The 20,193-nt window shown below is 56.5% G+C and overlaps 1 protein-coding gene across 2 annotated transcripts; it reads left to right on the top strand.

Annotated features, from left to right (window-relative positions):
- The first annotated feature begins 8,647 nt into the window (after positions 1-8,647).
- Positions 8,648-14,046, top strand: LOC132351628 (cytochrome P450 11B1, mitochondrial). 2 transcript variants are annotated; one of them, XM_059901551.1, is made up of 9 exons: positions 8,648-8,886; positions 9,225-9,380; positions 10,254-10,453; positions 10,541-10,753; positions 11,022-11,167; positions 12,714-12,880; positions 13,316-13,394; positions 13,488-13,685; positions 13,933-14,046. In XM_059901551.1, the coding sequence occupies exons 1-9, from the start codon at positions 8,648-8,650 to the stop codon at positions 14,044-14,046; spliced, it is 1,512 nt and encodes a 503-aa protein (XP_059757534.1). The 2 variants fall into 2 exon arrangements, with proteins under 2 accessions (XP_059757534.1, XP_059757535.1); XM_059901552.1 differs by lacking the exon at positions 13,488-13,685.
- The last annotated feature ends 6,147 nt before the right edge of the window (positions 14,047-20,193 follow it).

Raw genomic sequence — 20,193 nt, 5'->3', positions numbered from 1 at the left:
AAAAGAAGTCAAACTGCCACTGTTTGCAGAGGACATGATCCTATACATAGAAAATCCTAAAGATGCTACCAGAAAACTACGAGAGCTCATCAATGAATCGGTAAAATTGTAGGATACATAAGTAATACACAGAAATCTCTTGCATTTCTATACACTAACAATGAAAGATCAGAAAGAGAAATTGAGGAAACAATCCAATTCACTATCACGTGAAAAGAATAAAATACCTAGGAATAAACCTACCTAAGGAGACAAAAAACCTGTACTCTGAAAACTATAAGACGCTGATGAAAGAAATTGAACGTGACACAAACAAATGGAAAGATATACTGTGTTATTGGATTGGAAGAATCAGTATTGTCAAATTGACTATAATACCCAAAGCAATCTACATATTCAATGCAATCCCTATCAAATCACCAATGGCATTTTTCAGAGAACTAGAACAAAAAATTTTTAAATCTGTATGGAAACACAAAAGACCCTGAATAGCTAAAGCAATCTTGAGAAAGACAAATGGAGCTGGAGGAATCGCACACCCAGACTTCAGACTATATTACAAGGCTACAGTCATCAATACAGTAATGTACTGGTAGAAAAACAGAAATATAGATCAATGGAACAGGATAGAAATCCCAAAATAAACCCACCCACCTAGGGTCAATTAATGTACAACAAAGGATGCAAGAATATAAAATGGAGAAAAGACAGTCTCTTCAATAAGTGGTGCTGGGAACACTGTACAGCTACATGTAAAAGAATGAAATTAGAACATTTTCTAACACCATATACAAAAATAAATTAAAAGTGGCTTTAAGACCTCAATGTAAGACCATGTACTGGACTTCCCTGGTGGCGCAGTGGTTGAGAATCCGCCTGCCAGACATGTGTTTGAGCCCTGGTCCGGAAAGATCCCACATGCCGCAGAGCAACTAAGCCCGTGCACCGCAACTACTGAGCCTGCGCTCTAGAGCCCGCGAGCCACAACTACTGAGGCCCGCGCACCTAGACCCCGTGCTCCGCAACAAAAGAAGTCACCGCAATGAGAAGCTCGCAGACTGCAACAAAGAGTAGCTCCTGCTCACCACAACTAGAGAAAAGCCTGCGCACAGCAACGAAGACCCAATGCAGCCAAAAATAAATTAACTAATTAATTAAAAAAACAAAGAAAAAAACCCAACCAGGTACTATAAAACTCCTAGAGGAAAACATAGGCAAAACACTCTTTGACATAAATCTCAGCAATCCCTTTTGGGGTCCATCTACTAGAGTAATGGAAATAAAAACAGAAGTAAACAAATGGGACCTAATCAAACTTAAAAGCTTTAGCATAGCAAAGGAAACCATACACAAAATGAAAAGACAACCTACACAATGGGAGAAAATATTTGCAAACCATGAGAGAGACAAGGGATTAATCTCCAAAATATACAAACAGCACATACAGCTTCAATATAAAAAACAACAAAAACAATCAAATCATGGGCAGAAGACCTAAATAGACATTTATCCAAAGCAGACATACAGATGGCCAAAAGGCAAATGAAAAAGAGGCTCAACATCGCTAATTATTAGAGAAATGCAGATCAAAACTACAATGAGATATTATACCAGTCAGAATGGCCATCATCAAATAATCTACAAATAATAAATGCTGGAGAAGGTGTGGAAAAAATGGAACCCCCCTACACTGTTGGTTGGAATGTAAAGTGGTGCACCCACTATGGAGAACAGAATGGAGGTTCCTTAAAAAACTAAAAATAGAGCTACCATATGATCTTGCAATCCCACTCCTGGGCATAAATCTGGAAACAACCATAATTCAAAAAGATACATGCACCCCAATGTTCATTGCAGCACTATTTACAATAGCTAAGACATGGAAGCAACCTAAATGTCCATCGACAAATGAATGGATAAAGAAAATGTGCTATATATATAAACTGGAATATCAGTCATAAAAAGAATGAAATAATGCCATTGGCAGCAACATAGATGGACCTAGAGATTTTCATACTAAGGTAAATTAGCCAGACACAGAAAGATAAATATCATAAGATATCGCTTATATTTGGAATCTAAAAAAAAAAATACCAATGAACTTATTTCCAAGTCAGAAAGACATTTACAGGCATAGAAAACAAATGTATGGTTACCAAAGGGGAAAGGGGGGGTGGGAGAGAGACAAATTAGGAGGTTGGGATTAACAAATATACACTACTGTATATAAAATAGATAACCAACAAGGACCAACTGTATATAGCACAGGGAACTGTACTCAGTAGTCTGTAATACCATTTAAGGGAGGAGAATCTGAAGAGGTATATATATGTATATCTTGATATATATATATTTATATATGAATCTCTGTGCTGTACACCTGAAACTAACACAATACTGTAAATCAACTATACTTCAATTAAAAAAGAGATATGTTAATTGCTTGGGAAGCATTGTCAAACAAGTGATGCGAAAACACCCTTAGATTATGTTTTTGTGGATATATGTTATTAGTATAAGTATTCCAGCAATTATATTAAATTCTTAGACATCTGATATGTTATCACTTGTAAGTCTACCTATTATCTTGAGGTGTTATCTGTCACAGAAATAACCCACTTTCTTTGACAGTTGTAACTCTCATCAGATCTTTACCTCTGGCCATTTTTTAAGTCTTCTGGCACTTACAGTTATTGTTCTACTCTGACGCTTTTATGAAAGTGTTCCTGCAAAAGTGCTTCATCTTCAGGGAGATTCACGGAAAGGACTCGGACAAGCACTCTAGAAAACACCTTTCTGATAACACTTCAAATCATACCACTGAGCTAGGGAAGAGTTTACAGAACTCTAAGGGAAACACCGATGGCTTCAGAAAACCTCTCACAAAAGAAAGATCAAGAGCAACAAGAAAACTCACACAGGAAGACCGATCTCAGACGTACCACAGCTGAACGGTGGAAAGCGATTTTTAGTAAGAGAAAATCTGCACATCAGCCAGAGGAAACCCAGGCCGCACCTTTAGGCAGCCAAATCCCAGCCATGTCTGGTCTTTCCACAAAACCAGGAGAAACAGAAAACCTCACGGACAATCACTTCCAAACGCTGTAGAAAGAAGACACCGATCACCAGGACTTCTATTCTAAGGAAGGGAAAATATGCTCCAAAAAGGAAGGTAAAATGAATATGGTTCGACACAAAAACAGTTCGGCTGTCGCCTTACCAGCAGATCCCACTACAAGGCATGTTTACTTCACATCGCATTTAGAAATAAAGCATTTGACAACAAGAGCCCCACACAGAGGGGGTAACAGAATTGAGATGTGGAAACAGCTCCATTAGTATCAGCCAGTGTAGACTTCAAGGCAAAAGGTAGCGTGAGAGTTAAAGGCAGATGGAGATTTCACATCCATAAGGGATTTTTGAAACTCACTCAGAGTACCTTTCCTGACTACAGCCGCGTTAAGCAAAAACCAGTTGCTTCATGTGTTCGGACATTAAGAACAATTCCAACTAATAAAGCCTCCACACCCCTATCACTCCCAGGAGAAAACAAAAACTATTTTGGGCAGCACGATAATTAAAATATTACACAACAAAACCAGACCTAATCAGCCCCAAGGCGTGGCAGGAAAGGAAGGGAGGCCAAGCCACACATCAGAAAGGCAGAAAGGCTGAAGCCCAAGGATCTCATTTTCCATCTCAAAAGCCAGGAAAGTGACAGCAAATTCTGCCCAGAACAAAGGGCCTGAAAAAAGACACAACGGAAGCTGGAATGGGGAGGGGCCGCTTCGTGGGAGGTTGGAGGTTCCTGTACCCAGGGGAGGGGCGGCTAGGGGGGTAGGGGAAGACCAGAGACCCCATGGGTGGGCCTGCTTTGGGGTTCGGATGGCTGACTGGCGCCCGCGGGATCCCGGAACCTTGCTCGAGGGGGTAGGGCCGAACCTCAGGACCGGCAAACGCTGACCGGAGGCCGAGTCCGAGCCTGCTACACGGCGCCCACCGCCCGTGACCTGCCGAACCTTCTGGAACCTTCTTCCCCATCCCCGTGTCCTGCCCGGACCCTCTGGAACCTTCCCCTCCCTGCCATCCCCGTGTCTTGCCCAGACCTTTTGGAACCTTCTTCGGGACCCCGTGTCCTGCGAAGACCTTCTGGAACCTTCCCAGCCTGTGTTCTGCTCAGACCTTCAGACCCTCCCTGTGGCCGCATTTCCTGCCCAGGCCTTATGGGACGTTTTCCGCCCCCCCACGACCCCCCCCACCAACGTCCGACCTTTTGGAACCTTCCCTGTGACCCCGTGTCCTGCGAAGACCTTCTGGAACCTTCCCTGATGCCCGCGTCCTGCCAAGACCTCTAGAACCTTCCCTGTGGTCCCGGGTCCTAGCGAGACTTTGGAACTTCCGCCGCAATCCCCGCCCCGCCCCACCCCGCCCGTCTTGCCCAGACCTTCTGTAAACTTCCGGGCACGCAGGACTCGTCCAAGCTGTAACCTAGGCGGTAACCTCCAGGTCCCCAGCGAGCCTGCTTTCCTGTTTCCGCCATACGAGGCGTCATCACCGGATCTTGCCGCTCCTCCGCCTTTGATCCTATTTGAAACAGTTATTTGGTGCATGTAATTGTCTAGTTCAGTTCAGATGCAAAGTGTATCATGATGTTGCAGACTTTTGATATGTGTTCTCACTCATTCAATGTTGTCTTGGTAGCTCGTCCTTCTATAGTTGGTCATCCTTCTTAGTGTGTGTCCTGTAGCAAATCCTTCCACCGTTGTTAGCAATTCAGTCGTGTGACTGTAAGAGAAGGGCTCACGGTCTGTGCTTGTTCATGCTTATTAAGATAAGTATGGGCTTCCCTGGTGGCGCAGTGGTTGAGAATCTGCCTGCTAATGCAGGGGACACGGGTTCAAGCCCTGGTCTGGGAAGATCCCACATGCTGCGGAGCAACTAGGCCCGTGAGCCACAACTACTGAGCCTGCGCATCTGGAGCCTGTGCTCCACAACAAGAGAGGCCACGATAGTGAGAGGCCCGCGCACCGCGATGAAGAGTGGCCCCTGCTTGCCACAACTACAGAAAGCCCTCACACAGAAACGAAGACCCAACACAGCCAAAAATAAATTAATTAATTAATTTTTTTTAAGAAAATCAAGTTGGCATAGATTACTACCATTAAAAAAAAAAAAAGTATGTAAGTGAAAGGTAAACCTCGTTTACATCACTCGTACAATTCAATTGTGTGAACGTTCCACTTTTAATTTTTATTTATTTATTTTTAATTTTAATTTTTTAAAAAAGTTTATTTATTTATTTTTGGCTGCATTGGGGCTTCGTTGCTGCGGTGCGGGCTTTCTCTAGTTGGGGTGAGCGGGGGCTACTCTTCGTTGCGGTGCACGGGCTTCTCATTGCAGTGGCTTCTCTTGTTGCGGAGCACTGGCTCTAGGTGTGCGGGCTTCAGTAGTTGTGGCACTCAGGCTCAGTAGTTGTGGCGCACGGGCTTAGTTGCTCTGCAGCGTGTGGGATCTTCCCAGACCAGGGCTTGAACCTGTGTCCCCGGCATTGGCAGGCGGATTCTTAACCAATGTGCCACCAGTGCCACTTTTTAAAAATTGAAGTAGAGTTGAGGTCCAATACCATACAAGTTACAGGTGTAGAATATAGTGATTCACAATTTTAAATCTTATACTCCACTTAACTTATTAGAAAATATTGGCTACATCCCCTGTGCTGTACAATATATCCTGTAGCTTATTTTATGCATAATAGTTTGTACCTCTTGATCCCCTACCCCTATACTGTCCCTCCCTCCTTCCCCCTCCCCACTAGTCAGCACAAGCTGGTTCTCTATATCTGTGAGCCGGTTTCTTTTTTGCTACAGTCACGAGTTTTTATTTCTTAGATTCTGCGGATGCGTGATAACATACAGGATGTGTCTTACTCTGTCTGACTTACTGCACTTAGCATAACGCCCTCCAAGTGCATCCATGTTGTTGCACATGGCAAAATTTCATTCTTTTTATGGCCGAGTAGCAAGTTCATTCGGGGTTTTCCGTAAGATGGCATGGAAAGTAGCTAACTAACTTTTTGGACACCCAATATGTGCCACATTGTCCTTATCCATTCATCTGTGGATGGACACTTAGGTTGCTTCCATGTCGCGGCTATTGCAAACAGTGGTTCTAACATCGTTTTGCATTAGCGTGTTTAGTTTTTCGGGTATGTACCCAGGAGTGGAACCGCTGGGTCATTCTCCGTCTTTTTCTCTTGGACACAGACTGTTAGTAACCGCATGGACCTGGGAGCAGGCGTCCCGGGACGGGGCCTTTGAAGTCCAGGCTTCAAGGAGAGGGCGGGCCCTTGCCTCCTCCAGGCGGTCCTGGCTGGCCTCACGCTGCAGTTGGCATTCCCGCCCCCAGGCGGCGGCCAGGAGGGCAGCCGTCCCGGCCAGCGGGTCCTGGGGCTCTGCGTGGGCGGGCAGGTGGGGCAGGGGCTGGGTCGCTGCTGGAGCTCCGGTTGCCTCCCCCAGCGCAGGGCAGAGGGAACGAGTCTGGGAACCTTCCTGGGGCTCAGGCTCCGTGCCTGGAGTGGAGATAGGCAGGACCGGGGATGAAGTGTGGAGAAGCCGGGACCCAGCACCCGGGGGAGGACGCAGGTTCTGCTTGGGAACGTCCTCCATATTCAGGGCCACCGTGCGCTGGCCTTGCCCGGTGACGCCTCTGACCCGCGTTCCTCTCCAGCCAACACCGGCGCGCCCTCACCAGGGTAGGAGAACGTCAGGGAGGCGCTTCCCTCTCAGGCCCCTGGGCCTTGTGGGGCTGGGCTGGGCCCTTGCCCACAGCTGTGCCTCCGGGGAGACCTCCCGGCTTGCTGGGCCTCAGCACAGGAGGAAGTCTGCAGGGAGGGGCTGCAGGCCCACGGGGCGGTGACACGGGGAGCAGGGCCCTGAGAAGCCTCTGGTGTCTTCATCAGTGAGGAGCCACTGCAAGAAGGCTCTCCTGGCACCTGCACCTTGGATTCAGGGCCGGGCGGTCTGGGAGGCACCAGGACTTCAGCGCAAGTACCGGGGCCTGTGGTGCCGGCGCCTCGGGGTGCAGCCGCCTCTGCAGTTCCTCGCGGCAGGGGGTCGGCTTTGGGCTGAGCTGTATCTCCAGCACCCTGCGGCAGAATGTGTAAGGACGGGGAAAGCTGGCACACGGCAAAGCCCCGACAGCCCCAAGGGCAGACCAGGAGAGGCCGGGAGGGGCCGCGGGGTGGAGGGCACACAGGCAGGAACGGGCAGCAGGAGGCTGGCCAGAGTGGCCTGGGCCGATGCGCCAGCACACCAAGGGCAGGCTGCGTCTTCTCGGCCCAAGGACGGCTCTTACACCATTTGGGGCTGAGGCACGTCGTACATCTCAGCTTGACGAGGGGCCTTGGCGGTCCTGACTCACCACCCCAGCCGAATATTCCGCAAGGAAGCGTCAGGAGCGGGGAACGGATCAAAGTAGAAGGACCAGTAACCCTCAGGCCATCAGCCACCTGCTAAGCCCACACGTACCCTCCGTCCTGCCTCCAGAGCCTGCGCTGCGCTGGCCTCACCATCCCACCCCCAAGTCAGGGTCAGGGCGCTGGGGCCCCTCTGGCACACCGGGCGGGACGGGGGACCTTGGGAGGTGACAGAAGCCCCGGGCGTCAGTCGCCTGTTGAGAAAATGGGAAGGGCGACGGCGCTACCCAGCTCAGGGGAACGCTGCCAGGCATGGGTGAGACGAGCCGGGGCCCCAAACCGTGGACCCCCTCCTAGGGTTGGCTCTTAGGCTTGGCTCTGGCTGCGTGCTTGCTGGCCAGGGTCCCTGGGAGAGGGCGGAGTCCATGACCACACCCCCGTCATCGACTCTGCCCACCCCGGGAGCACAGGTTCCAGCGGAAAGGAGGGTGTGGGCCCCGAGCACAGGCCCCGTGGGGAGGCGGGGACCTCCACCCTCCCGCCTGAAGAGGGGCTTGCAGGCCACCCCCCCAGTGACCCCGTCTTCTAGGTGTTCTCTGCTCCTCAGCTGGACCAGCAAGGCCAGGCAGACAGGGCCTCGGCCACATTAGCGCCCTGGCAGTCCCAGTGCCCCCGCCTGTGGTGTCTTTGGATCCCCCTCTCTGCCCCCGTGAGACTGAAAGCCCCCCTTGGGAGACCCCCTTGCTGGCTCCTGCCTCCACTCCCTGGACCCAGCACAGGGCCCGGGGAAGAGTGGACAAAACACATGTGGCCTCAAGAAATTAGAGCAAAGCCCTCACCACTGCTTCCCACTCTGGTCCTTGTAGAAAAGGGCTGAAAATACCCAAGGTCCCCTTTCATCCCTTGCCAAGATAAGGCACCTATCCATCTTGCTTCTTTCCCTCACTGGAGGGGGAGGGAGGCCTCTCGCCCTCACCCCCACCCCATCGGGTCCCTGCTCCAGACCCTGCCCCTGCTCTCAACAGCCACGCCCCAGCAGGCCTGCGTCACTGCCGGACTAGGCGCCCGTCCATCTCTTTCCTCCCCCCGCTGGAGGCCTCCAGCCCTGACCGCTGCCCCGGGTTTCCTGGTCTGGCCCAGGGACAGTTTCTCCTCTGACGTGATCCAGTCGGCTGGTCCAGCGAGCCAGGCGAGATAAAAGGATGGGGCTGAAGGGGGCGGGGGCGCAGCAGGATGGCGCTGTGGGCAAAGGCCAGAGTGTGGGTGGCAGGGCCCTGGCTGTCCCTGCACAGGGCACGCACACTGGGCACCAGAGCCACTCCGGCCCCCAAGGCGGTGCTGCCCTTCGAAGCCATGCCCCGGTGTCCTGGCCACCAGTGGATGCGGGTGCTGCAGATCTGGAGGGAGCAGGGCTCTGAGAACATACACCTGGACATGCATCAGACCTTCCAGGAGCTGGGGCCCATTTTCAGGTAAAGCTCTCCCTGCCCACCTCAGCGAGAACACCCTAACTTTCTGTCCCTACTGGCAGCTGAGTCCCTGCTGGGCGCCTGGGGAGTGGGGGGAAGGGGCAGGAAGGGGGCTCAGCGGGGCAGGTCTGTGCCTTTGATGCTGCAGACTGGGGCCTTCGTGAGCACGGAGCCCTGCGTGGCTCGCGGCTGGGAGCACAGAACGCAGACCCCAGAGGAGGGGAGGCTTCAGTGAGGCGGCGGGAAGGACCGCCCGCTCCGGGCCAGCGGCGGACTGGTTCTGCAGATGGGACCCCGGGGAGGACCCGGCACCACGGCAGGGCTGGGAGCTTGTCCCACAGGTACGACGTGGGAGGGAGACACATGGTGTTTGTGATGCTGCCCGAGGACGTGGAGCGGCTGCAGCAGGTGGAGAGCCCTCACCCCCGGCGGATGTTCCTGGAGCCCTGGCTGGCCTACCGACAGGATCGTGGGCTCACGTGCGGCGTGTTCTTGCTGTGAGGGCGAGTGGGGATGCGGACGGAGGGGGCGGGCAGCCTGGGCGCAGGGAAGAGGCGAGCCAGGGAAGACCCTGAAGCACACCTGCCCGGGAACCATCTGGGTGGGTGGAGAGAGGGTGACCACTAGCTCTGGATGCAGATCGTGCCCATGCCCTGGGGGGGGGGGGGTCGTGTGTGCCCTGGGGCCGCGGAGGGGAGCCCGGCCCCTTCCTGCAGGGCCAGAGGAAGAAGGATGGTGCCTGCTGTCAGGGAACCCGGCACCTGCACAGGCCTCCGAGGGGCTTGCGTGTGGCTTGGACTTCTCCCCTGGTCCATCAGGGCCCCGTGGAGGCCCTGCAGGCAGCACCCCGTCGGCACCGGGCTCTGCGTGGACATTAGGAGAGACACGACTTGGTTCCTGCCACGGAGCAGCAGAGGCTCTGCAGGGAGGGGGCAGGTGGGGCTGGCACCGAGGCAGCATCGCAGGAGCCGGCAGGTGAAGGTCTCCAGGGGCCTCGCCCGCTCTGGGGTGTGACGAGAGCAAAGCTGGGCCAGGCCTGCCTGGGGGCTCAGCCCCCTTCCTCACAGCAAAAGCCTCAGCCCCAGAGAGGGCCCGGGTGGGAGACGGTGTGCCAGGCACGGGGCCTGCCAGTTTGCACAAATCCCCGCAGCAGGCTCAGGCAGAGGCGCCCGTCTCCCCTGGGCGAAGCGCAGGAGGCCGCCCTGAGGAAGAGGTGCCACCGAGGCCCAAACGTGGGCAGCCTGCCCCCTAGGAACCAACAGGCGGCTCCCCGCCTCGCCCACTTCCCTCTGGGTTAAGGAAGGTGGGGTACAGGGCCGCGGCCAGCTGCTGACTCTGGACGCCCTGATGCCCCGCTCCCTGCTCGACAGAAACGGGCCCCAGTGGCGTTTGGACCGGCTGCGGCTGAACCCAGACGTGCTGTCGCTGCAGGCTGTGCGGAAGTACGCGCCCCTGGTGGATCGGGCGGCCAGGGACTTCTCCCGGGCCCTGAAGGCGAGGGTGCTGCAGAATGCCCGGGGCAGTCTGACCCTGGACATCAGGCCCAGCATCTTCCACTACGCCATCGAAGGTGTGGGCTCGCGACCGGGGCGGGCCGGGGGAGGTGGTCATGGGGCCCTGGGCGGCCTCGGGCTCAGGAACCCCCTCCTCCCCGCAGCCAGCCACTTAGTCCTTTATGGAGAGCAGCTGGGCCTCTTTGCCCAGCACCCGAATCCTGACAGCCTGAACTTTATCCACGCTCTGGAGGCCATGTTCAAGTCCACCGTGCAGCTCATGTTCGTGCCCAGGAGGCTGTCTCGCTGGACGAGCAGCAGCATGTGGCAGGAGCACTTTGAGGCCTGGGACTACATCTTCCAGTACGGTGAGGGCGGCGGTCGCGAAGCGCTGCGACCAGGGGCCCCAGGGCCTCCTCCATGCACCACAGTCTGGGGAGAATGGAGGCCACAGGAGGGACCTGTGGCTTCTTCATGGTCCCCAAGAGAGTTGGCAGTGAGGCTGGACTGGGCCGATCTGAGAATGGGGGTAGGACATGGAGACCTGGGGGTATTGAGGGCTGAAGGGTAGGAGGATGACAAAAAAAGTGCTTCCCAGCACCAGACCCAGGGCCTCTGTCTCTGTGTGTCCCGCAGCCAACAGAGCCATCCGGAGAATATATCAGGAGCTGGCCCTCGGCCACCCGTGGCACTACAGCGGCATCGTGGCAGAGCTGCTGATGCGTGCGGACATGACCCTGGACACCATCAAGGCCAACTCTATCGACCTCACTGCTGGGAGCGTGGACACGGTTAGGCCAGCGCCCAGCCCTTCCCATGGAACAGGGAGCCCTCCTGCCTCCAGGCTGCCCCCTCCCATGGCAAACGTCTCCTCCGAGCCCCTCCCCAGTCTACGGCTCCAGCTTCCGAACTGAGAAGGGGGAGCACGGGAGCCAAGCCTCAAAGGCAGGGGTTTGTGGTTACTCTGGTGGGAAACCACGCTCCAGGCAGCGTGCAGAGTGGACGAGGCCCAGGGACATGCAGCAGAGACCCCGGGGACCATCTAGGTCCTGAGGCAGGGGCGGGGGAGGTGCGGGGAAGGGCTGAGGCGCGGCTGGAGGCCCACACAGGGACCTTTCCCAGGGACAGAGTACCTTTGGCTCTCACTCAAGATCCTTTGGCAGTGACAGACTGATGGGAAGGACAGCAAGGGGCTCCAGTGTGTGGGCGGGAGAGCAGGTGTCTGGCAACACGGCACAGTGGGCAGGGTGGGCCCCGGGGCGTGAGTGCAGCCGAAGCTGCCTGCCTCTGGACCGCACCTGCGCCCGCCAGCATCTCTGAGGGCCTGCTCTGGGCCAGGCACCCAGGATCCTGAGTAGAGGCACAGACCCCTGGTGCAGACACTCCCTGAGCAGGGGCTGTGATGCAACCACAAGGTGAGAGCCCAGGGCAGGGCCTGTGCCTCAGGAGGTAGCTCTGGGAAGGCTTCCTGGAGAAGGAGGCCTTTGCGCTGGATGTGGAAGGACCACACAGAAGTTAGGCCAAGAAGAGGAGGCTGGGAGGGCAGCAGGCCAGGGCCTGCAAGAGCGGACAGCGAGGAAGGGCTGTGAGGCTGAGTGGGGGGAACAGGGCAAGTGGGCAGAGGAGGGCAGGCGGGGTCAGGGCCCCTGTCAGGAGGGGCCTTGGGCACCAGGCCTGTATCCAAGGCCAGAGGAAGCCAGTGTAGGGAGTGTCTCGCTCAGACTTCCGCACCCTCTCGGGCCACAGGGCAGAGCACGGACTAAAGCTGAGGAGCAGCAGGGAGCCGTATCTGCATATCCGGAGATGCCAGGGCCGCGATGCCTTGGGGATGGCATTTAGGAGATATTGAGCCTCCCAGATCTCAGGCTGGGCTGGCGGACACCTCTCCCTGCACATGGAGATGATCCAGGAGGAGGAAACGGTTGGGGCCTGGGGTGGCTGGTTCATGTTAGGACCCCGTGTTCGGACCTGCCTGTGGCTGGCCAGGGAGGTGACCCACTGGCAGCAGATGGACCCGGGGCCCCTGAACCCTCCCTGCTGAATAGATGGCAAGAGTGAGCGCCTCCTGGGCCCAGAGGAGGGTGAGAGCCGGGCTCTGACGCGGCTGGAGGAGGCCTGGGTCTTCACGGAGGTTGGGGACACCTTCCCCGAGGGATTCAGGGGAAGTAGACAAGGTGGCTTTAGGATCTTGGGGTTCAGGTCTCTGGGCTTTGTCATCTCTGGGCACACAGGTCCCTGCCCCAGGGGACGGTGGCCATCTTTCTGGGAGGGGTGCCCTGGGGGTGGAGGGGCACGGCCTGTGCCCAGGTCTGAGCCCTGGTCCCATGGCTCCTGCAGACGGCCTTCCCCTTGCTGATGACTCTCTTTGAACTGGCTCGGAACCCGGAAGTGCAGCAGGCCCTGCGCCAGGAGAGCCTGGGGGCCGAGGCCAGGATCTCAGAAGATCCCCAGAGGGCAACCACGGAGCTGCCCCTGCTGCGGGCGGCCCTCAAGGAGACCTTGAGGTAGGCGTGGTAGACCTGGGCTACCCCCGCTGCCCTGGCCCCGCCGTCGGGACAGCCCGCTCGCCGGGGCTTGCAGGCAGACGCCGGGGCTGCTGATCGGCAGCTTGGCCCAAGGCCACGTCCCCCTGCACCTCCTCTTCCTCTCCCTAGAGGGATGGGGGTGCTGCTCCCTCTGGGATCCCACCTCAGTGTCCCGGGACCATCGTCGGTCGTGTCCTCATTGGCCCGGGGCTGCTCAGGCCGGGGCAGCTTTGGCTGACTCAGGAGATGCAAGGAAGCAGCCCCTCGGGATTTGGGCTTCCCGGTGCCAGGAGCGGCCTGTGAGGGCGCTGGGGGAGCTGCCCTCGGGCCGTGGGCGCTGGGCTAGGAAGGCTGCACAAGGGAAGCGAGGGCCCTGTCCCAGCTGAGGGCCCTGTCGGCCGCCCCTGTACGCAGGCTGTACCCCGTGGGTGTCTTCTTGGAGCGACAGGTGAGCTCAGACTTGGTGCTGCAGAACTACCACGTCCCGGCCGGGGTGAGTGAGGCCGCAGGGCTCCTCTGTCAGACACCCCGCCCTCTGACCTTCACCCACAGGGCTTCTGACCCTGCCCCCCCCACCTGTCTGCAGACGTTGGTGAAGGTGCTACTGTACTCCCTGGGTCGAAACCCCGCCATGTTCGCCAGGCCCGAGCGCTATCATCCCCAGCGCTGGCTGGACAGCCGGGCCTCTGGTACCAGGTTCCCACACCTGGCCTTTGGCTTTGGCGTGCGCCAGTGCCTGGGGCGGCGCCTGGCAGAGGCGGAGATGCTGCTTCTGCTGCACCACGTGAGTGCGCCTGGGCGGGGCCTGGATGGGGCCTGGGCGGGGCCTGGATGGGGCCTGGGTGGGGCCTGGGCGGGGCCTGGGCGGGCAGCCTGGATGGGGGCCTGGGCGGGGCCTGGATGGGGCCTGGGTGGGGCCTGGGCGGGCAGCCTGGTCGGGAACCTCAGGCTTCTGCTCCTGGGGCACCCACCCTCCGGGCCCTGGAAGGCAGGGGAGGCCGGGCCAGGCAGAACCCGCGCCTCTGTCCTAGGTGCTGAAAAACTTCCTGGTGGAGACGCTGGTGCAAGAGGACGTAAAGATGATCTACCGCTTCGTATTGATGCCCTCTACCCTCCCCCTCCTCACCTTCAGGGCCATCAGCTAGTCACGTCGCCACTCGGTCGGGCTAGTCACACCACACGCTCCCTCTGCCTGAGCCCAGGCCACCCCTCTTTTCTCCCATGGGCCCTGCTTCCTGAGCCACACCACCGTCCAGGCCGCACGTTGCACAAATGCAACAGCCCAGCCCTCCGAGGGTCAGGGCTTGCCAGCCTGTGCAGCGAGGCCTGGGCAGAGCTGGGGATGAAACTTGGTCTCAGGTCCTGGTCATGTGCCCGGTCCCACCAGGGCCCTGTCCTGCAAGGGGCACCATCTGAGGGCCTTGGAGCCCCTGTCGCCCCAGCACTAGCTCCAGGCTCCCCGTGAGTCCATCCAAGCAAAGGGGCCTCAGACGCCACCCTCTGCCTCCCTGTCCAGTCTCTATGCCCTCTGTGCTAAACTCTGCCCCCCTGCAGGAGCTGACAACTTGGGCGTCCCCTGCCCTGCTCGTTGCCATTTCAAATGCCGCCCTTTTGTCTGCAGTGCTCTGGCGTGGACTCGCCCTTCAAGCTGGGTTGTTAGTTGTCCATTTACCTGTTCCACTCAGGCCGCGTGGGCTCCTCCTGGCAGAGCCGGTCCTCTGGGACTGTGGCCGAAGCGCCCAGCCAAGGGCCTGCATAGGCAGGTCAGCAGTCATGTTTACTAGAAGAGTAGCTACCAAAGAGCCAACTTGGACATCTGGGTCAATGGTACACATCTGACAGCAGGAGGGATGTTGACCGCCTCCGGCAGGAGCTCAGGGACCGCAGAGAAGCCTCTAGAGAAGGTCGTGGGGCCATCTCGTGCTCCCTTTAGCGGAGCCGGTCTGGATGGCCCCGCGGCCCTCGTGCAGTGCCCCATGCCCCAGAGCAGAGCGGCCACCCTGACCTCATGGGTGGAAGAGGCTTTGAACAACTGAGAACCAGCTGGGGTCCCCTAGTTGGCAGGAGCATGTCTGTCCCATGCCACCTGGGGTCAGGTGACACCCCCAGGTAGAAAGGGGGCCCAGAGGCAAGAGGGGGTGGTGGGGCCTCTCCACTCTCCCTCCCTCCCCACTCCCACCTCGTCTGGTGAGAAGCAGGTACTCAGTCATGGCGAGGCAGTAGGGCAGGAGGAGTTGTGTTTCTGGCTGTGCCGGCCTTGCTGGCACTGAGCCACCTCGATGGCATCTGTTTGGTGCCAAGATCCCTGGAGGAGAACAAGAGCTTGCACACCCCTGGCCACTCCGCTCCACCCGCAGCGGAAGAGGCCTGCTGCCACCAGTGTGGTCTTCGCTTGCCCCAGTCCGGCACTGTGGAGGGAGACTTGGAGAATCACGGAGAAGAGAGGAGTTTCCAGACTCTGTGGTTGCACAGGCACAAGCTGGAGCCCTGGCTTAGCACGTGGGCCCAGCCCTCAATCCCTCTGAGCCGCAAGCTCTTCCTCTGGGGATTCTGTATAACTACGATTTCACCAGGCCTCAAGGCCACGCAGGGAGACTGGTGCTCGGGAAGTGCCCAGCTTTCTGGCTCGACCGGCACTGAATAAATGGGGATTTCTTCTCCCACTGCTCAGAAGTTGTCTCCTTGTTTGTGGCCCTGTTCTGTGGAGAGTGGAGGGTGTGTGATGGCAGGAATGGAATGAAAACCTCGTTACCCTGGGGTGAAGGTGTGTCATTCTGTGAAGCTTGGCACGTGTGTTTGCTTGATCTTCACAGCAGCCCTAAGAGGCACCCACTGTGCTCATCCCCATTTTGCAGGCGAGGAAACTGAGTTCATTCACCTGCTAGAGTCTCAGAGCGCATCCTTGGCAGGGGTACCACCGAAGCCAGGATGCCAATCCCATCTCTAAGGCCCTCAGCGCATCTCCTTCCCGTTGAAGGACCTTGGCTTGGGAGTGATCGTGCACATCTTGGAGACAACCTCCAATTTAAAGCATCTCTGGATGCTTTCAAGATCGTCTCTTGGTTTTCCGTGTTTCTCCAGTTTTCCCGTATCAAGCCTATGTAGGAGTCTCTTTTTCTTTATCCTGCTTGGAATTTCCCATGCCTTTCCAGTGTGAGTGTCCATCTGGCTCTTTCTAAAAGTCTTCCAGGTTATCTCAACAGTCTACTGTGTAATCGTCATAATTCTTATGCCTCTTCACATCTTTCAAGGTAGAAATAGTATTGCCTTTAAGAAGCCCGATGCCAGGACCTGGAGCATCTGCCATGGTCCGTGTGCCGCTGGGGCCTGGTTTGAGGCTGTGTCCTCCAGTCGCCCAAGGGTTATCGCTTTCCCAGGGCCACTCTTTGTATTAATTACGCAGCCTGGGGTTTCCTCTGAGGCATGAGTAACATAAATCCTAAACCAGCGTGGGGGCCTTTTCTCAGTTCTCGGGGGGAGCACGTACCGTCCTCCATCCCAGCCTTAGGAAGCTAGGCTTCTTCCTCGCCTCCCCATAGTGTTGGACGGCAGGTTTCCAGGCTGCATTTTCAGTGTTGTTGTAGTGTTTTAAAAGTCTTGCCTTTCCGTGGGGTTCTGATCACAGTTTCTAATCTTACTTGTGTCCTACGCCTCTCGTCCTTTCCCCCCCTCTAACTGGGGCCACCAGATCACTAGACTTGGTGACTTGTGCCCACCCTCCCCTAGTGGCTGCTGTACTGGTTTCTGTGCTCCCTCCTCCCTGGCCCAGGTCCCTCCTTGTTTCAGGATCCTGAAGGGGTCCTGTCCTTTCTGCCAGCCCAGAAATGCACTCTTGACATGTTTTTGATTCTGTAGAGCTGCTGGAGTGGGAGGATTTTCAGAGTATCAGCTCCGTCCCTTTGCTCGAACCTGAAGACCTTCAGTGGCACATTTAAATAGGCAGTCGGTGTCTGGAGGCTCTCCGTCTGCGGCTGCCCCGGGGGAGGACCGGGCAGCCCCATAATTGTCAATTCAAATCTCTGCAAAATGTTTTTCAGCTTTCTTGTGGAACGAGTTGCCTGCCTTGCAGGAGAGGTCCTAGAATTACTGGTTGGTGGTTGTATGTGCTTGGTAGAATGTGGGACAATGGTACGATTGTTAGCCAAAGTTTAAAATGGCTGTACCCCCTTTCATTCACCACTTAACACATACTTACCGGGACCTTCTACGTGTCAGGCACTGTGCTATATGGTAGTGAGAAAGACAAGACCTCAGTGGGATTATATCCTATGAGTCTAAACTATAGAAATGGATATTTATTTCAATAATTTTCATAATGTCAAAAATGGACACAATGTAATTTTCTTTCAGTAAAAGGATTGCTAACTTTCGGTGTGTCTGTTCATTAGAAGCCTAACCAGCAGTGAAATGAAAAAGTGAGGTCCATGTGCAAGCATTTGTATAGGATGGTGTTCACCAGGTGTTAACTAAAAAGGCGAGTCCCAGAGTTACACCAGGATGCGGATGGGCTCACACATTCTTGCAGATACACCCACAGCCCCAGACAGACACACAACCACAGTATAAACCTATATTCTACTGTGTTTTAAGCAGCACATTAACAGTGAGGAGAACTATCAGAAAGCCTCTGGAAATCAAAGACAAGCGTCCAGTAGATTTGTCACGACAACACCGTTAGATGTCAGAAAACATCAGAACAATACACTCGCGGGTATAGGGAAAATGGCCATCCACAGTGGATTTAAATCCGCTCAATGTCCATTCAGGAATACTGGTTAAGGGAAACATTTTCAAAGAAAAGACGAGTGACAAAAGCAGTTCGCTAGTCACACCTTCACCAAAAGAGCTACCCGGAATTTGCTTCAACGGAAGGAACGCGGACCCTAGAGAGAAGATGCGGGATTTAAAGTGGGAGTGTGAGCCCAGCAGCTGACAACGCACGGCTACATTCGATTAATCCCTGACTGTGGAGAGGCCCAAGGGCACAGATCTTGTGGGCGCGGGTGTATGCGCCCCCCAGGACTTAGCACTGAAGTACTTAGAGCATTCCAGAGTCGCTTCCCTGCTGTGATGTGCGCTCTTCCTCAGCTTTCAGAACCAGCCCCTCTGAACCCTCAGCATGTGCCGAGGCCCTTTATCTCCAGCACCGGACGCTCCTGGACAGGGCCAGGCGCCCTCAGCCTCGGGCTTCCCTGCTGGGGAGACTCAGGAGCCTGAGTGGCCGTTTTAGCGACAGCTGTGTGAGCTTGGAAAAGCCGTGGAACTCCTTCTAATCCTCCAGATCACTCCTAAATCTGCAAGGACGCTACAGGAATAATGACAGCATAGTCACACTAGTATGGCTTTAACTTATCAGCCACTAGCAATCTGGAGCACTTATGTGTTACCGGATCCACATTTTGTATCCGTCCCATCCAGACGCGGCTGTGAGTGAGGATCTGTCACTGTCCCATCTCGTCCATCAGAAAATGGGGCCCAGAGAACAAGGGTCTTTGTCCGAGGGTTCAGGGCTAATCCACGGGTCAGTGGGGATGGGAACCCTCATCCCTGTGACTGCAGGGCCTGAGCTCCGCCCGGGCTCGCCCAAAACGCCAGGCAAGGGGAGAGGACTCCTGCCAGGGGAGCGAGGGTCAGAGGTCAGGGGGCGTGAGGAGGAACAGCCCTGGGGAAGCTGACCCCAGCTAGACAGGCTGAAGGATTCCAGGCCCCAGCTGGGACGGACTCTGGAGTTCGGTGGCGAAGGGGCCGAGCGGCCAGCATTCCGCCAGGGCCTCAGTAGCTGAAGTAACAAGCATCCAGGCACCCCAGGCCCCCAGCAAACGGGCTGCTGCCAACAGGACTAACACCCCCCCCACCAAAGGCTGCCCCCGGCTAGCACCCACCCACGCGAGGAGAGCCCCGCACGCACGCCCCGCACGACGCTCAGGGCGCCGTGCTGTGGTCATGCCCGGCGACCACCGGTAACAGAGTCTCGGGTGACAGAGACAGTCACCGCCCGCAGCGCCTCCATCCAGGCACCTGCGCCTGTGGCTCCTCGCGCCGCGTGGGGCCTCCCGATGGTCCCTGTCACGGGTCTGGTGCTCCTCCTTCCAACACCCGCTGCACAGCCATCGCCTCCAATCCTCAGGCCCTCCTTCCCGTGAGGTCTGCGGGAGCAGCCAGGGCCGAAACCCAGAGCTGCCTGGAAAGAGGGCGCCCGCACCCCGCAGGACGCCGGGGGGCACGCCTCGCGTGACACAGGTGCCTGGGAGCCTGACCAAACCCCTCGCGGCGGACGTCGTCGGGTCGAAGCCACAGAGGTGGGCAGCCACTGACCTGGTCTCCACTGAGGTGAGGCGCCTGGCAGGGCCTTGCCTAGTCACCAGAGAAGATTCCAGAGGGAGTAAGGCTGATTCTTGTGGCAGGAGGGAAAGGCACTCATGAATCAGCCGCCATCCGAGAGCCGCTCCGAGGGGGAGCAGTGAACCCCAATCACAGGAAGCCAGATGAGCACAAGGGGCCCTGGGGTTCTGGAACGGTCCAGACAGGGCACTGGCCTCAGTCCAGAAGAAGAACAGGGTGTCCTCACAGTCCCCCAGGAAGTGACCCCCATCTGGGGAGGCAAGAAGGGCCTGTCCACACGGGGGCAGTGGTCAGGGTGTGGCAGCAGAGGTGACACAGACACCCTCTGGGGACCTCACCGTGTGGCCACCACTCTGTCCGCATTGGGGTAGGTTTCAACCAGGGTGACCAGCCTCTGTTCTAGAGACCGGAGCCCTGGCGCCCACCTAGCTCTGATATGGAACTCAGAATCCAGTGCAGCAAAGAGATGAAAAGTACTAAGTAAGAAATGTCCCTCTCACCCCACCCAGGCATTTGATGGGCGTGCCTTCCCGAGCTGGAGAACAGTTTCTTGCCCACTTACTGGTAAACACATGGCACGTGCTCTGTGCCAGAAACAGCTCTGAGCGCTTTGCAAACACTGACTTGTCTGGTCCCCTTCACAGGCACCACGATTCTCTCCACTTTATGGGAGGCGGCTGGGGCACAGAGTCAAAGGCTCACCACGGCCGCACAGGCAGGGATCCAGGAAGCTGTCACCCGAGGAGGGAGCCCTGGGTCATGGCCTTAGCCACTAGAGAAAGTACTCGTCCTCTGCCCCAGACCAGGCCTGGCGGGGCTGGGCCAGCAAAGTGGAGGGCGTGCCAGGCAGGACGATGAGTGGGCAGACACAGAGTGGATGCGAAAGCCACCGTTGCAGGGGAGCTCCACTGCAAGGACGTCCCCCAGTTAGCTGACACCTTGGGGATGGA

The sequence above is a fragment of the Balaenoptera ricei genome, chromosome 17 (assembly GCF_028023285.1).
Source record: "Balaenoptera ricei isolate mBalRic1 chromosome 17, mBalRic1.hap2, whole genome shotgun sequence".
NCBI lineage: Eukaryota > Metazoa > Chordata > Mammalia > Artiodactyla > Balaenopteridae > Balaenoptera > Balaenoptera ricei.
Note: the sequence above shows the minus strand (reverse complement) of the source record. Positions and strands in the feature narration are given on the sequence as shown.

What these genes read in the sequence shown, in the direction of transcription:
- LOC132351628 (XM_059901551.1), top strand. Translation starts at nt 8,648, where the DNA reads ATGGCGCTGTGGGCAAAGGCCAGAGTGTGGGTGGCAGGGCCCTGGCTG. An exon ending in CTTCCACTACGCCATCGAAG is followed by an intron (nt 10,454 to 10,540) that starts GTGTGGGCTCGC and finishes TCCTCCCCGCAG; the next exon opens with CCAGCCACTTAGTCCTTTAT. An exon ending in ACTACCACGTCCCGGCCGGG is followed by an intron (nt 13,395 to 13,487) that starts GTGAGTGAGGCC and finishes ACCTGTCTGCAG; the next exon opens with ACGTTGGTGAAGGTGCTACT.